Source organism: Ailuropoda melanoleuca, chromosome 15 (genome assembly GCF_002007445.2).
Source record: "Ailuropoda melanoleuca isolate Jingjing chromosome 15, ASM200744v2, whole genome shotgun sequence".
NCBI lineage: Eukaryota > Metazoa > Chordata > Mammalia > Carnivora > Ursidae > Ailuropoda > Ailuropoda melanoleuca.
The window spans coordinates 41,685,907-41,701,372 of NC_048232.1; the positions used below are offsets into that span (position 1 = coordinate 41,685,907).

Consider the following 15,466-nt stretch of genomic DNA (forward strand, 5'->3'; position numbering starts at 1 on the left):
AGCTAGTATTGTTCCTTTCATTGGGTAGATGTCTTGGAGAATCCACGCAAGGAAGCTCGCTCAGTCTAACCCGATGAAGCCTATATCCTTGGTGGACGGATGGAAGAACTGGCAGCATCTATGGAGACTGCCTTTCTGATCAGACCATGTCGGTTTAAGCTGATGGGGCAGAAATCAGGAACCCTGGCCAAGTCCTTGCGGGTACATCCCGTGGAGCTGCTCCTGACCTATCTTGCTTTCATTAGTGCGTGAGGCAAAAGACCTTCATCTCCTTTTTTTTTTTTTTTTTTTAAAGATTTTTTATTTATTTATTTGACAGAGACAGAGACAGCCAGCGAGAGAGGGAACACAAGCAGGGGGAGTGGGAGAGGAAGAAGCAGGCTCACAGCAGAGGAGCCTGATGTGGGGCTCGATCCCATAACGCCGGGATCACGCCCTGAGCCAAAGGCAGACGCTTAACCGCTGTGCCACCCAGGCGCCCCGCTTCATCTCCTTTTATTCCCACACAACGCTCCATTGTGTGGATATAGCACATTGAATTTCTCTGTTCATCAGGTGAAGGACATGTGGGTTGTTTCCACTTTTTGGCTATTATAAAATGCTACTATGAACATCCGTGCACAAGATTTCTGTGGACATATACTTTAATTTAATTATATACCTAGGAGTGGAATTGTTTGGTCGTATGGTAACTCTCTCTAGTTAACCTTTTGAGGAACTGCCAGATTGTTTTCCAAAGCAGCTGCACCATTTTCTATTCAGACTTGGGATGTGAGGTTTCCAGTTTCTCTACATTCTTCTCTAACACTTGTGATTATCTGACTTTTGGATTATAGCCATTCAGTAGGTGTGAAGTGATATTTCAGTATGGTTTTTTTTTAAAGATTTTATTTTTTTTTAAAGTAATCTCTGCACCCAGTGTGGGTCTTGAACTCACAACCCCAAGATCAAGAGTCACATTCTATTGACTGAGCCAGCCAGGTACCCCTCCCTCAGTCTTTTTTTGACTTGCATTTTCCTTATGGCTAATGATGTTAATTATCTTTTCATGTGCTTATTGGTCATTTGCATGACCTCTTTGGAGAAATGTCTATTCAGATCTTTTACCCATTTTTAAATTGGGTTATTTTTCTTTTTATTGTCGAGATGTAAGCGTTCTTTATATATTCTACATACGGGTCTCCTATTAGAAATGTTATTTGCAAAAAAAAAAAATTTTTTTCCCCCTGAACTGTGGATTTTATTTTCACTTTTTTTTTGATGGTGTCCTTTGACGCACAGATTTTCAATTCTGATGATGTCCAGTGTATCTCATTTTTGTTGTTGCTTATGCTTTGGTGTTAGATCTAAGGAACTACTGCCTATCCAAAGTCATGAAGGTTTACTCCTGTTTTTCTCCTAAGAATTTAAATAGTTTTAGGTCTTACATTTAGCACTTTGATTCCTTTTGAGTTGATCTTTGTGTATGGTGAAGTAAGGGTCCAACTTCGTTCTTTTGCATGTGGATACCCAGTTGTTCCAGCTCCATTTCTTGAAGAAACTATTCTTTCCTTGTTCATGTGTCTTGACACCCTTATCAAAAATCAATTGATCATAAATGTGAAGGATTTATGGATCCTGGATTTTGAGTTTCTGATTCTGTCCCATTAATGTATACATCTATTGTTATGCCAGCACCATGCCCTTTGTTAGCTTTATTTTGAAATCAAGAAAAGTGAGCCCTCCAATTTGTTCTTCTCTTTCAAGATTTTTGGACTATTCTGAGTCCCTTGCACTTCCATATGAATTTTAGGATCAGCTTGTCAGTTTCTGCAAAACAGACAGTTGGGATTTTGAGGGGTGATTGAATGTATAGATCTGGGAAGTATTGCTTTCTTAATAGTAAGTCTCCTGATCCATGAACATGGGATGTCTTTCTGTTTATGTCTTCTCTCATTTCTTTCAACAGTGCTTTGTTTTGCATTTTTTATTTATATTTTAAAAATTTTTTAAAAAAGATTTTATTTGAGACAGAGCACAGGCAGGGAGGAGGATCAGAGGGAGCGGGAGAGCAGACTCCCCACTGAGCAGAGAGCCTGACATGGGGCTCGATCCTAGGACCTTGAGATCATGACCTGAGCTGAAGGCAGATGCTTACCTGACTGAGCCACCCAGGTGCCCCTGTTTCGCATTTTAAAAATTTATTCCTGGGTATTTTATTTTTGATCCTAACGTCAATGGAATTTTTTCCCCCTTATTTTTGGTTTGTTCATTACTACTATATAGAAATACAGTTGATCTTGTATCTTTCAATCTTGCTAAACTCTTATTAGTTTTAATATGTTTTTAGTGGATTCCTTGGGATTTTCTATATATGAGGCTATATCATCTGCAAATAGGGACAGTTTTACTTCTTTCCAATCTGGATGCCTTTTATTTAATTTTCTTGTTTTGAGGCTCTGGCTAGATCCTTTAATAAATTATTAAAAAGAAGTGGTGAGAATGGATATCCTTGCCTTGTTCCTGTAAACTTACAAGACCTGCAAGATAGTCTGCAAAAATGAAAACGTTGGGACTACAGTGTAGTTTTTTTTTTTTTAAGATAGCATACATTAAAATCGGTACATTTAAATAGTTTATATAAATGTATTTCATAGAATACACGAATGTCCTCTGAGGGCAGATGTTATTATGATCTGAGTTAAAGATCAGTTAAAGATAGAGTTAAAGTCTATTTTTGTTGCCTAAAATAAATGTATAATTACTGTGGGAGTATTTCTGTCTGCAGACTGTTTTGGACTTAAACATATCTTTTATATCTTGTCCTTACAGCAGTCCTGGAGTGCAGATAGGACCTTCAGTACCACAGGTGGGGAAATTTTATACCACCATTGAGTACCAGAGCTGGAATTCAAACCCAGATCTGATTTTAAAACCCATGTTCTTCCCATTCTTCCATGCTGCTTTTCAAGTTTATGGCAAAACCTACCCCCTTTAGAAAATTCTATAATAATAAGCATTGTACACTGTAGGGCTCATCCAGAACAATGAAATATAATCAAAGCACCAAAAAAACCGCATGCCATAATTTTTGGCTTTTTAAAATCACTGTTTATTCCATTTGGTAGAGGGTTTTTTTTTTCCATACAAATATTTGCAACAATTTTGAATTCCCCAAAACCATACATAGACGATAAATACCATGCTATTAAAGTATTAAATTTGTACAAAAATACTTTACAGCTTAATACTTGTTTGTTACAAATAAAAATACATATTTAAGTGACTCATGATCTTTTTTTCTCTTAACATGATTCTGCTTTATACTCTCTTGCCCTGGCGGGTTGTGAAATATGGTTGAAATAATATATTTCTCTGCACAAAAAGAAAGGTGAGCTTTTTCCTTAAACAAAGGACACAGTGTTCAAATGCTTTACCTAAGCAGTTGTTGGAATCATTGACCGAAACGAAAATGTTTGGAAAATAATCATTTCAATATGGAGATTCTACAATCAATATACAGATCTATTTTTCTTTAAATATTCACCAAATACCAGTTATTAGCGTAACTATTCAACAGATCTGAACAAATGAGAACAGTTGCTGACAAACATCTTAAAAGCAACTGTCACAGTTTATTGCTTTGAGGGATGGTAATAATTGGCAATGCATTTTGTGAAAGATGTATTTACAATTTCAGTAAAGTAGCATGGCTCAGAACAAAAGATAGTCCAGTGTCGTCAGAAGGTACATGTGCTGTACACCCCTCTATATCCAGTTTTCAAAACATGGCAAGCAAGATGAGTTTGATTTGCCTATCAGTAAGATAAACCTCATTTTAATAGATTCCTCATTCTCTCTTAAATTCTTAGTCTTGAATTTTAAAAATAACTAATTCTCAGTGTTACTAAGCACTCTAATTCATTATCAGAGATTTGCTGCTATTAAAAGTGTGTCCTTAAAAAAAAAAAACAGGTCACAAGACATATCCTGTTTGTTAATTTGTTGCATAGGGAATAGCATACATCATTCCTATATTGGGGCAAAACATTTACCACCACCTATTATGGTCTCCTACGTGCATCATCGCTGAAACATTTTAAGATAACTTAATGTTACACCTAGACCCCTCCCATGGCAGCAGTCCCAGCCACGTCTCAAACTCCAGTTCCCCTAGGAGAGCCAGCTTTGTGACAAGCCTTGTTGGTCAAGTTCTTAATGTTGACTTCATAGTAAGAAACTCTGATTTCAAAGTGAATTAAGGAAATTGTCATAGAGAATAATTTCAAACAGAGGTTTCTCTTTTTAAAAAGTGATTGGAAGATGAACTTGTAAAAAATTTCCTCTGATGTTAATCGGGGGGGGAAGGGGCGGCCTATATATTTTTCTTTTTCTCTACCACTGGGCCCAGCAGGGAACGGCCTGCCATATACCATTGCCGTCACCAAGAAAGAAACATCTTCAGCTTGAAAGGGGAAGTGAACATGAGCCATGAGAGAGATTTAAAAGACCCCTGTGCTTGCAGTTAATGCCACGTGATATCTGTGCTTTCAATGCCACAGAAATCTTAAAGGGATTTTTTAGCACCATGTAGATATTGTCTTTTGTCCTGCTTTATAAAAAGCATTGCTATAATGTGTTAGTGGGTTCTCGTATCTCCAAATTACCACCATGACTAGGCTGTTGGAAAAAAGCACTGTTCTGTTCACTCCATTCTCCTCCTGGTAGAGTCTGTTCTATAGACTTCTGTGAAGCCAGTGGGTTTCTACTAATAACCAAGTCCAGCTTATTACCAGATTCTGCTATGAGGGGCACAACAAGGCAGCAGTCAAAGTCTCTCGTTCGGACATGATTAACCTGAAAAATCAAGAAGAGCCGTTTTGCATTTTTGTTGTAATTCCCAACACCAGAGTAATGCTTCCGGTGTAACAGGTGTCCTGAGGTGCCTAAACGAGCAGCCTGCAGAGAGGTCTATCCCTTCTCTGAGCACACCAGGAGGTGGCCATTGGCTCACTTAGTCTTTGCTACTAACCCATAAGGCCCTTGAGAGCAGGGAACAGGGACACACCCTAACATCCCAGGCTGGGCACACAGCCCCGCTCGCGGCAGGTGCTCCAACGGCGGAACGTTATCCTCAGTTTCCAGGTGAGGTAAGTGAGGCACAGAGTGGCGAAGAGATTTGCCTCAAACAGCAGCTGGTAAGTGGCCCAGCTGGCATGTGACCCCAGGCAGTCTGGCTGACTTCAAAGCCGTGCTCTTGACCACGATGCTGAACTACCTCTCAGAAGTGAGCCCATCCACCTCTCAGCTTACATACGTGCTCATCTTCTTTCATTTCTCCTTATTCTTCCGCAGCAAGGGTTTTAACCCATCTACAAGCTGCTTCCGCTCTCTGCCTTGCATTCTCAATCTTCTCACGTCTGGAACCTGACACTGACATTGTACGATTGACCCCAAGTGTCCAATACAGGAACGGTGTCTCCAGGTCTCGTGCACTTTGGCCTTTAGCACGGGCTGCACTTGACACCCACTCATCATCCTTAAAGCTCTCCTTCCTTGGCTCTTTATGACACTGTTTGTTTTGATCCTCTTACCATTTTAATTCACTTTCAGTTCTTTCCTGCCTTTATCTCTTCCTGTCCTTTAAATTTGTTTTTCTCAGGATTCTAGCCTTGGTTCTCTTCTCTTTCTCACTTTAAGCCCACCATAGGTGACTTTATGCAAACACATGCCTTCAGTGGCCTAAATCTCCTAGATCTGGTGCTAACATCTCTTCTGAGCGATGATCCAAACGGCCCCCTGCCTCCCAGACTGCTCTGCCAGGATCCACTGAAGGAGAAAGGACTCGGGTCTGACACAAGCATCTGGTCTCCTTCCCTGGGGTCTCCCCCTGCCCTAGGGGCCCCTCATCTTGTCATAAGGCAAAGAAAGGTGGGTAGGCATCGATCGAGTAAGACTTTGAGAAGTGAAATGAATCAAAACTTCACCTGCAGTCTTACCTGTAAGAGTCTATCATAGGGCTTTAAGCCACCGAGATCTCCTGGCCCAGCTGGGCGAATATTTTTGACATACACTCCTTTCTCCAGCAAGCCGTCTGCTACACTGAACCCAAAGTCCTCCATATCAGAGCTCTTGTACAGGGTCACCTGGAAAGTGAGAGAATGTGAAGGAGGCATTCAGCTTGGCTGCAGACTCTTGTGGGTGAAACTTCTTGTCCAACAATCTTTTCAAACTAATTTGTTCAGTAACAAAATAGATTTGTAATATATTAGGCAGCTCCCCACACTCCTGCAGCTTTTCCCCTTCTCCGAGAACAGCCTTGGAATTTGTGAAGTCCCACCCAGAACTGAAAAGGAAGGAGAAGGCGAACTGCTGGAGAGTTCCAGTCTTCCTTGTTGTGATTAATGGCAGCCCTCAGACACAGGTGAGGATTCCCACCCCACCCCCACACTCCCACCCCCGGGGGCAGGTGGACTTCTCTGTTTTCCTGGAGCAGCCCGTTGCCCCTGCTGGGTATCAGGAGGAAGCCAAAGGCCTTACCTTCCTGCCCACCATGCCTGATGCTATGCTGGGTACAGTGCTCAGCATATCATCTCCCTTAGAGCAACTGCCAGCCCGGAGTCCATCATTTTATTGGCTATGGTATCCCAATCAGAACATCAGTACTGACAGCAAACATGAGTTAAAAGACCTCAAAGTGTTCTTTTAACCAACACCTTGCTCTGGGGGCCAGCTTGAATAGCAACTGGGCTTTGGTTTAGCAACTCAAGTCCTTCACCCTTCTCGGCTACAGGCCTCACCGGTTCCCTCTGCACCTATGGCCACCTGCCAGCCAAAGCTTCCCCCGATCCTCATGCCTCCATCTTCCTGCAAGAGTTAGTCTGAGGTTCAGACATTCAGCCAATCACGCTTACATTCACCGACTGTGTACCGAGTCCCTACCCTGTTCTAAGCATGGTTCCGGGTGCTGGGGAACAGGAGTGAATGACAGAGAGAAAAGGCTGCCTTCCAGAGGCAAACCCATGTATGTGTAACATGTACTGAGCACCCCTGTCCTGGACCCTGCCAGGGGCCATACTTAGCACTTGGCGCTCATTGAATGTTTTCAGCTGGCCACTGATAGCACTAAGTTTTGCCCAATGCCCTGCATACAGACTGATGCACTCTTCGAGCACTGATCTGGGCTAATATATCATTTTACTTTAATTGTTTTTAAAAATATTTTATTTTATTTTCACACAAATACATGAATATGTTCTTGTAAAATAGTAAAAACTTCAGGGCTACAGAGGGCAAAAGGTAAAGATAAAACAGGTCTATTTTTTATACCCAGTTACTTTATTTCAGAGAAGTAGGGAATATTGAAGGAACTACAAAAAGTGGTGTTTGTGGTTCTTTATTTTACTAGGCTGAGAGCTAAAATGCCAAGCTGGGGCCGAGTCTATACTATTCACCAGGCAGCCCTCGTGGTTATTCCCACATTAGAGGTGAGGAAATTCAATTTTATAGAGGTTAAGTCGTTCGCCCAAGGTCACAAGGTAATGAATAGTGGGGCCCTGATTCCAGACACTAAACTCTCAACCATTATGAACTACTGCCATTCAAAATGCCCTATGTCATAGGCTCTAAGATAGGCTTTATTTTTCCTATTTTAAAATCCCTGAGATCAGGTGTGTTGCATAATCCATGGCACCTTGGATCCTCTGGATTAAGACATATACACATTCTACCACTACCTGCCTCTTTCTGCAAGTGCACTAGAAGGAAAGGGGCCAGAATTTTGTTGCAACTTTGCTTTAAGAGAAAGAAAAAAATGTGCCTTGCAAGTTAAAGTGAGGTCCTGACCAGAAGCATCACCATCTCTCAGGAGCAAGTTAAAACGCAGACTCTCGGACCCTGGCCGGACTGACTGACTTGGCACCCGCCGAACCCTGGGGATCCGTGCACGCGGTGCAATTGCTCCGGGTGGTCCTCCGCATGCACGGGGCTATTCCATGCTCTGAAAAGAATCGAGGGAACTACTGTTTAATGGGATGATACTCTCTGCAGGCTCGGTCCCTCTCGTGTGTGTGTGTGTGTGTGTGTGTGTGTGTGTGTGTGTGTGTGTGTCTGTGCGCACGCGCACATGCCCTACCATGTGCCAGGCGCTCTTTTAAGGACTAAGGATGCAGCAGTTAAAAAAACAAAAAGATATAGCAGTGAGCAAAACATAGTCTTCGTGAGTTTATGTCCAGTGAAGATATCTGATTTCATCCTCCTAACAACCCTGCGAGGTGGGTAAGCGCCTCTGTGTTAAGTGAGGTGGTGTATATGAAGTTTAAAGTCTGAAATGACCCGATTTCTACGGGAGGATCCCGTCGTCCTATAGGTATAAAGGAGAAAGCCTTACCTCACTGTGGGAGGGGGCAGTGTGTGTGTGTTTGCGCGGGTGTGTCTGCAGATGCGTGTGTCGCTTAGTAAAACCCAACCCCCATCCGACAGGCACCCTGATAATGCACGGGGAGAGAATTAGGTTCAAACTGCACGAGTGAGGGAGCTCCCTCCAGACCGACGGCCCTCAGGAGGTGAGGAGGAGCTTTTATTGGTGACCTGGGCTCAGAGGGCCTTAGCATACTGAAGATGCACCCGGCTCCCAAGCTCCTTGAGGTGGGGGAAGAATCTTCCTTTCGTTCACTGATATCCTGAACCCGTGTCTGCCACATAGTACGGTTAGTGTTTGTTGAGTAATGAAATCACTAGTTCGTTTTTTATTTGACAGAAATGATTTTTTTTTTATATTAGTTTCAGAGGCGGAGTTCAGTGATTCGTCAGTTGCAGACTACACCCGGTGCTCCTTACATCACGTGCCCTCAATGCCCGGCACCCAGTTCCCCATCCCCCACCCCAAACTCCCCTCCAGCAACCCTCCGTTTGTTTCCTAGAGGTCAGCTCTCTTACGGTTTGTGGTTGAGTTTGGAAACCATCAGAACTGGCCAAGATGTGCCGTCAGCGTGCACTAACACGGATTTAATTCAAGCCGGGCCCCACCGTTTCCCGCCCCAGGGCTCCGCTGGGAATTCGCAAGGCTGCAGGGGCCGGGTGGCTGGAGGCGGCTGGGGGTGGCTGGGGCCGGGGCAGCACGAAGCTCCCATGGCGCCACCGTGTGGCCATCAGAGGTGAGACCACCTCTGACATCGCAGTCAGGCTGGCCCTGCCTAAGGGCTGAGGAAGCTCCCTTCTTGGCCAGGAGGGGAGGTTGAGACGGAGGGTCCCCCAGCAGGAAATACTGGACTTCTTGTCAACAGGTGATAAAGCCTGCGGGTCCCGAGTGAATAGACTAGAAAGTAAACAGGACGTTACCGACTCTATCAAGTCTGCGGAGCAGGTCACACAGGGATATGAAAGCTCATGGAGGGTTAGGAACTTGTTTACAGAGAAGCGGTTCAAACCCCGGTGGCTGTGACTGTCAAGCTCAGGTATCCCCACAGCACGCTTTCTCTTTACCAAGCAGGTGGCTGCTTAAAAAGCACTCGTTACAGAGAAGAATTTTTAGGTCCCTCAATAATTATGATTTGGCCTCAGGCCACAGGACAGGAAGAGTTCTGCCCCTTTCCTAAGGTGGAGAGAGTGGGTATTGGTGAGAACTATTTAAAAAAAATTTTTTTTAAAATTTCCAGTTGTGTTGAGATATAATTGACATACAGCTCTGTAAAAGTTGAAGGCAGACTGCATCATGACTGGACATATATATATTGCAAAATCATTACCACGGTAAGTTTAGTTACGAGAAAGCTATTTTTTAATGAAAAAACTCAAACGTATTCATGAGTAGAGAAGTTAGAATAAACAACGAATCCCCATAAACTCATCGCTCAGATCCAACCACCATCAAGAACTTGCCCCACCCCCGCTCAGTCCACCTTTCTTTCTTCTTCTTTGGGGGCTTATTTTAAGGCAAATGACAGTCCTTAAGTGATTTCACTCCTACATACCTCAGGATGAATCTCTAAAAAACCAAGATCACTGTTTTTACATAACCTCAGTGTCACGAATTCATTCCCAAATTCATCCTGATTCCCTGATATCCTCCAACAGCTAGTCCATAACAAAATGTCCCTGTCTCAAAAGTGGTTTTTAGAGTTGGTTTTTTCAGATTGGGATTCCATCAAGGTCGACACGTGAATGTGAGGTCTCTACACGTCCTCTTGTCTAAAGCATGGCCCCATGCTGCTGACTTGTTGCAGGAACTGTATCTGTCGTGCACTGTGTTCTTCTAGTCCTCGTGCCCCTCCACACGAATGTGACCCTGGGTCCTTGACTGGAGGCGGGGTAAGCTTTGTGGCGAGGGGTGTGAATGGATCACAGTTGCTGCAGGGTGCTTCCCACGACATCACATCATTCAATTTTTAGTTGTCCCACTTTGGGTGGGTTCAGGGGAGGACGGCTAATGTCTTCATTGTGAGGTTCCCCATCAATCTCTCATCTAGATGTTTTTGACCACTGATGACCATTGTCGGAATAATTTCATTAGGGGCTGCAGAGTGATAGTCTTTTTCTAATCCTGTATCTTCCATATTTGTTAGCTAGGATTCTTTCATAAAGAAGACTCTCCTTTCTTCAAATAGCGCCGCTCGGTTACTTTGATGTGCATGTTGAACCAGAAAGGCAGAACGAATGCCGATTCTTTCCTTTCCTTTTTAGTATAGGGAATTAGTACACTAAACACCTCTACTGGTGTCCCAAAGACATTTTTTTCTGGAGGGATTACTTTTGTGAAGTATCACTGTGAACACCTGGGTTTACATACAGATGTCATATTTCAAGTAATTTCATCATTATTCTTTTGGGTGCTCAAATTTTCTCATCTTTGGCCAAGGGGAGTCTTTCATGTTAGCCTCTGCGTCCTTTTGATATGACTCATTTGTTTTGATAACTTCTTTGCTTTCTGGCTCATGGTATCATGACTCATCCTGAGTATCTCCTGCTCCCAGTCTGGAATCAGCCGCTCCTCCAAGGTACCTTAGTTGGAGGAAACATTTTTAGGAAACATTTTATATTCTAGTTCCTTCCCTTCCATCCTCATGCTCCTTTCGCAAAGAAAGGAAGAAGAGGAATAGGGAGAAAAGGCCAAATTGGAGAAGGAGGAAGGAGAAGGAGGGGGAGGAGGAGGAGACTGAAGCAAATAGCTAACAGGACTGGTGAGAGTCTGCCATTTTGAGGCCCTCTTTATTAGTGGATGAAATCTCTTTGCCCAAGGTGCTGCTTCTGTGCCCCTCTTTGGCTATGTCTGTGCCTTCTCTGTGGGATTTCTTGTCCTTCTGCCCCCTTTTGCATCTTTGTTTCTCACCATGTGACAAGTAGCCCACCTGGGGCAGGGACCATCACCACTCCTAGAGGGCTGTGCCTCCTACTTCTCTCTTTTCCACTTGCAGCTAGGCATGGGGGAAGGTCCTAGGGACCTGTGCTAATGGCTGGATGGGTAAGCAGACTGGCATCTGCTCTGCAGCCCCAGGCACGCTCTTTCGGTGTACCCGAATGTCAGGGTCGCAAAGCCTATGCTTGCAATGGACATTAAGAAGCCCGTTTCTGTCTTCTATCTGAGACAGGTTTTCCAACACAGTGAACCAGTATCCGTGCATTGGGGGGAACATTTGGTGTGGGCCTAGAATAATAGTGAAGCTCTTCATTGCTCAATTGGCCTGTGATTCTTGGATGTCAGCTCCATAGCCAGAACTCAGGCGAGACACCAAGTAACGCCAACACCAGTCCGTGGTCACACATTAACCAAAATATTCAAGTGGGATGTCAGCCAGAGCAGGTCAGCAGATTAGCTCATTTCAGGTCAGAGTTGCTGCCCAAGAGACATGGTGTTTCGGAGCCTTAGACGGGATGGCAATCTCTTCAAGATGAGAGGCTAATCAATGGTTTACATGTGAGATTAATCTGTTTCTCTGGAAAGATTTCCTCAGGTTAGAGGACACTGAATTTTAATAGCCAACTCTACGGGTCTCCTGGAGATAGCCAATAACAAAAAAGAAATTATTTCAACATGACACAAAAGCTAAGATTCCAAGAATCCATAATTCACAAAAAGAGGGCGTACAGCTGGCTGCTCTCACAGCAGCAACAATAAATTGTGCCATGTCACTGCTGCCCTCCTGCTTGCATGGAGATCCGTGGTAGTTACTTCTGATTTATTTCCTGTCCACAAAGAATTCGAAGGATTCCAGGGTTTAAGTCACTTCTTTTTTTTTTTTTTCCCCCACAGATGAATTCCTTACCCAGGCGCTTTCCTCCATATGATTGCTTTTGAACTCCTAGCAACTCTGGGCAGCAGAATTATTCCCTTCCTGCTAATGAGAACACCGACTCTTAAACAGGTTGATGGACGTACTTGTCTTCCTTGGAACGTATAAGCTGTAGGATGCAACGCTTGAATATCTGACCTCATTTATTGTGCTCCTTCCACTAAATCATGATTTTTTTTTTCCTGGACATATAATCTCCTCGCTGGTCAGGCAGCCTTTATCCATTTCCAGCTGCCCAACAAGCTAAAGAGGAATAATTTATCACGTCTGCTGTGTTTCTTCTGACCAGAGCCCCTTTGTGGCTTTCCATGAACATCTGCATCAACTCCTGCTCCTAGAGCTCTTCGGGGTCCACTCTGGCTCATGTGAACCAAAATTTCTCATGTGGGTCTCTATTCGGTGCTAACCGAAGGATGCAGCCGGGGAAGCTGGATTACGAACACAAGGCTAGATTTTTCTCTTCTATAAAGAGCCAGTGAGCCTCTTGAAACGTAACTCTGGGCAAGAATACAGTTCTACAAAGCTCAGTTCAATTTTAACTATTCACCAGCACACGCTGCAATTGTTTCTAACCCTCCTGGGAACAGAAGCTTTAACAGGAGGCAGAAGGGTTCACCACAATTCAAGTTGTGCCTTGTTTTCTATTTCTAAGCAAGTCTATCCACATGTCTGAACAATGCCCTCAAGGCAAAGATTAGAAACCTAATGTTTCTGTTTTCAGTTTTGAAATATGTGAAAATCTTTAAGCAACAGAGGCAATGCTCCCCCTTGGATTTTAAAGGCAATTGTGTCTACTATCTTGAGCAAGTCACGGCAAGTGACAGCTATCCCAGAAGCAGTTTCTAAGCCCTGGCAGCCTTCTTATCGTTCAGCCCCTGGCCTGATGGGCCTTAAGGGCCAAACCAACACCTATTTGTCAGAGACGGTACTAGTTTTCCCATAAATCACCAGGCATTTGGATTTATTCTTACAGACATCACTGGAGCAGCTCTCTTCCCTTAAACCTGATAATTCAGGTATTGTTGGCTTTGAGGATAATCCTATACTCCTTGTGGGGCTGGAAGAAAACAAAGGTATGGCCTTTCCAACTGCATTCTTCCAGCCCAAGAGGAAGTGATTTCAGTTTATGCCACTCAAACTGGGCTTCAAGACAAACTGGGTCAGGAAAGGCAGCTGCTGCCTTCCTGTCTGGGGAGGCTCCTTGGCAGAGGAGAGAAAGGGACAGCTGCTTCATACACTGCTTCCTGCTGCTCCCAGCAAGCATGTGGCACCACGGGCTTGAAAAGTAGGGGCTCAACAAGGCCAGAGTCAGTAGCGTGGATTCTGGCTCTAAGTAGGAGCAAGTCAGGACTGACTTGGCCCTTGGAGAGCTGAGTCCCAAGCAAGGGAGCATCACAAGTCCTTAAGATCTGAGGTGGATTTATGTGCTGCTTCCCCAATTCATGTCAGAGCGACTCCACCTCTCTCATTTCACAGCACATCAAAGAGAAAAGAGCTAGATCAGTCTCCAGATTCTCCAGCAGATCAAACCAAGCCACAGGCACCTTGGTCACCTAGTTATTGCCAGCTCTGCTGTCAGAGAAGGCCATTAGTTCAGTTCCAACAGGATGCCTGGTGGCCAGCAATGAGAAAGTCATGGCCAGCTATCAGGAAAGTCAGACGCCTGTCCTGGCAGCACTCCAAAGAAGCTGGACTGGACAGGCCCAAGATGGCAGGTGCCATGACAGGAAACCCCTGACCAAGGAAGGAAGGAAACGCATGAAACTCTGCATCTCCGCCCCGAGTAATGAATGTTCTGCTCCTTATTAACAGCTGTCAATAAAAGACAGAAACCCAAACTCCAGGGTGCGCAGCTCTCTCTCTCGCACGCTCTCTCTCTCTCTCTCTCTCGCTTACCCAATCTCACACCTCCAGAGTATACTTTCACTTCTGTACACTTTAATGCTGTGTCACTTGTCCACCATGTTGTGTGTCTATCCTTGAATTCTTTCATAAGGAGACCAAGAACCTTTGGCAACATCTTTGGGATGAACTGAGTCCAGGGCCCAGGGACTCTCCCCAGTTCACCTGGCAACCCTGCCCCCGGCCCCTTCCCCTTGCCACAGCCACCGCCAAGTTGGTTAGCTGGCAGAGTCTCTGTTCCAGCGTTTTTCTCAGCACTGCCCACTGGTTACTCAGCACGTGCTCCCTCTGCCCCGGCTTCTGATTTCAGGCTCCCAGGTCTGCCCTGGCCTGGCTCTCCTCCAGTTCTTGACCCTTCCCGATTCCCTCTGCACCCTACTGACCTCCATTCTCCTCAGGTCTATGTGGGCCTCCTCGCTCCAGGGGCCACCTGAATTGCTGGGTGGGAGGCATGCCCTCTGCTTAGCCCCTGGGCCTGTGGGAATTCAGGGCCAGGCTCGCTGCCATTCAGGAAGGATGACAAGTGACATACAACAGACCAAACCCCCGCTGCAATGAGTGCTGATGGTCTCGATTTTATCTCCTCTTTCCACGTATTGCTGTGGTCAGACACTCCAAAGATCCTCAGAACAAGGAGAGAGCTCTGTGTCTATCTAAGGGAAAGAAAGAGACAAGCCCTGGGCAAGACCATTATCAACGTAATCCTTACAATAGCCAGCCAGGTAAGAGGACAGAGCAGTGGGGAAGGAAGAGGTCCGGCAGGCTACCCTCAAGGACCGCGGGAACAGAGTGACCCTCCGAGTGTACGCCACTGGAAGTGAACATCCTATAGATAATACGGTATCTTACAACCTATAAATGAACATATTTGATCACCACAGAGAGACATAAAAACATCAGGATGAGATGAATGGTCCCCGGCCAGAGCTAGACTCAAGGGAAGATATTAACACTTCTGAAGAGGCGTGGTGCTGGATCCTGGACCAAGTGACAAAATGAAGACAGAAAACTAAGAAGTAAGGCACACTGGAGCCCTCACACCACCCGAGGGCCATCTGAGTCTGGGGGGCTGCAACTTTGTTGGGACTTACATGTCTAGTGCTCAGAGCTCAGGCCCTGCAAAGGTGGATGGCAACTTGCTGGAAAGTAGTAGATGCAGACTGAGCCTGGCCGGGTAGAGTTGCAATGAAGAGACGACCTTGAAGGCCTGGCTTTTATTTCCCTATAAGTCATTGGGCAGCTTTACTTGTAACTTGGAAATCTTATTCTAGCGTTCTTGCTTTTTCTCCCCCTCACTG

General features: G+C 44.8%; 2 protein-coding genes across 3 annotated transcripts in view; one reads left to right on the top strand and one right to left on the bottom strand.

Moving 5' to 3' along the window:
* HELB (DNA helicase B) overlaps positions 1 to 3,265 on the top strand; it is a 33,396-nt gene extending 30,131 nt beyond the window's left edge. Inside the window, exon 14 of one of the 2 annotated variants that reach the window (XM_034643418.1) lies at positions 2,812 to 3,265. The gene's annotated coding sequence lies outside the window, so the exon portion shown is untranslated. Of the gene's footprint in view, positions 1 to 28; positions 287 to 2,811 lie in introns of those variants that run through there. The other variant, XM_034643417.1, reaches the window with a different exon arrangement.
* A 1,063-nt stretch (positions 3,266 to 4,328) lies between these two features.
* The window catches only part of GRIP1 (glutamate receptor interacting protein 1), a 378,833-nt gene continuing 367,695 nt past the window's right edge, over positions 4,329 to 15,466 (bottom strand). Inside the window, 2 exon segments of the mRNA XM_034643413.1 lie at positions 4,329 to 4,836; positions 5,979 to 6,125. Of these exon segments, the coding sequence (XP_034499304.1) occupies positions 4,609 to 4,836; positions 5,979 to 6,125 (375 nt within the window). The 3' untranslated portion in view covers positions 4,329 to 4,608.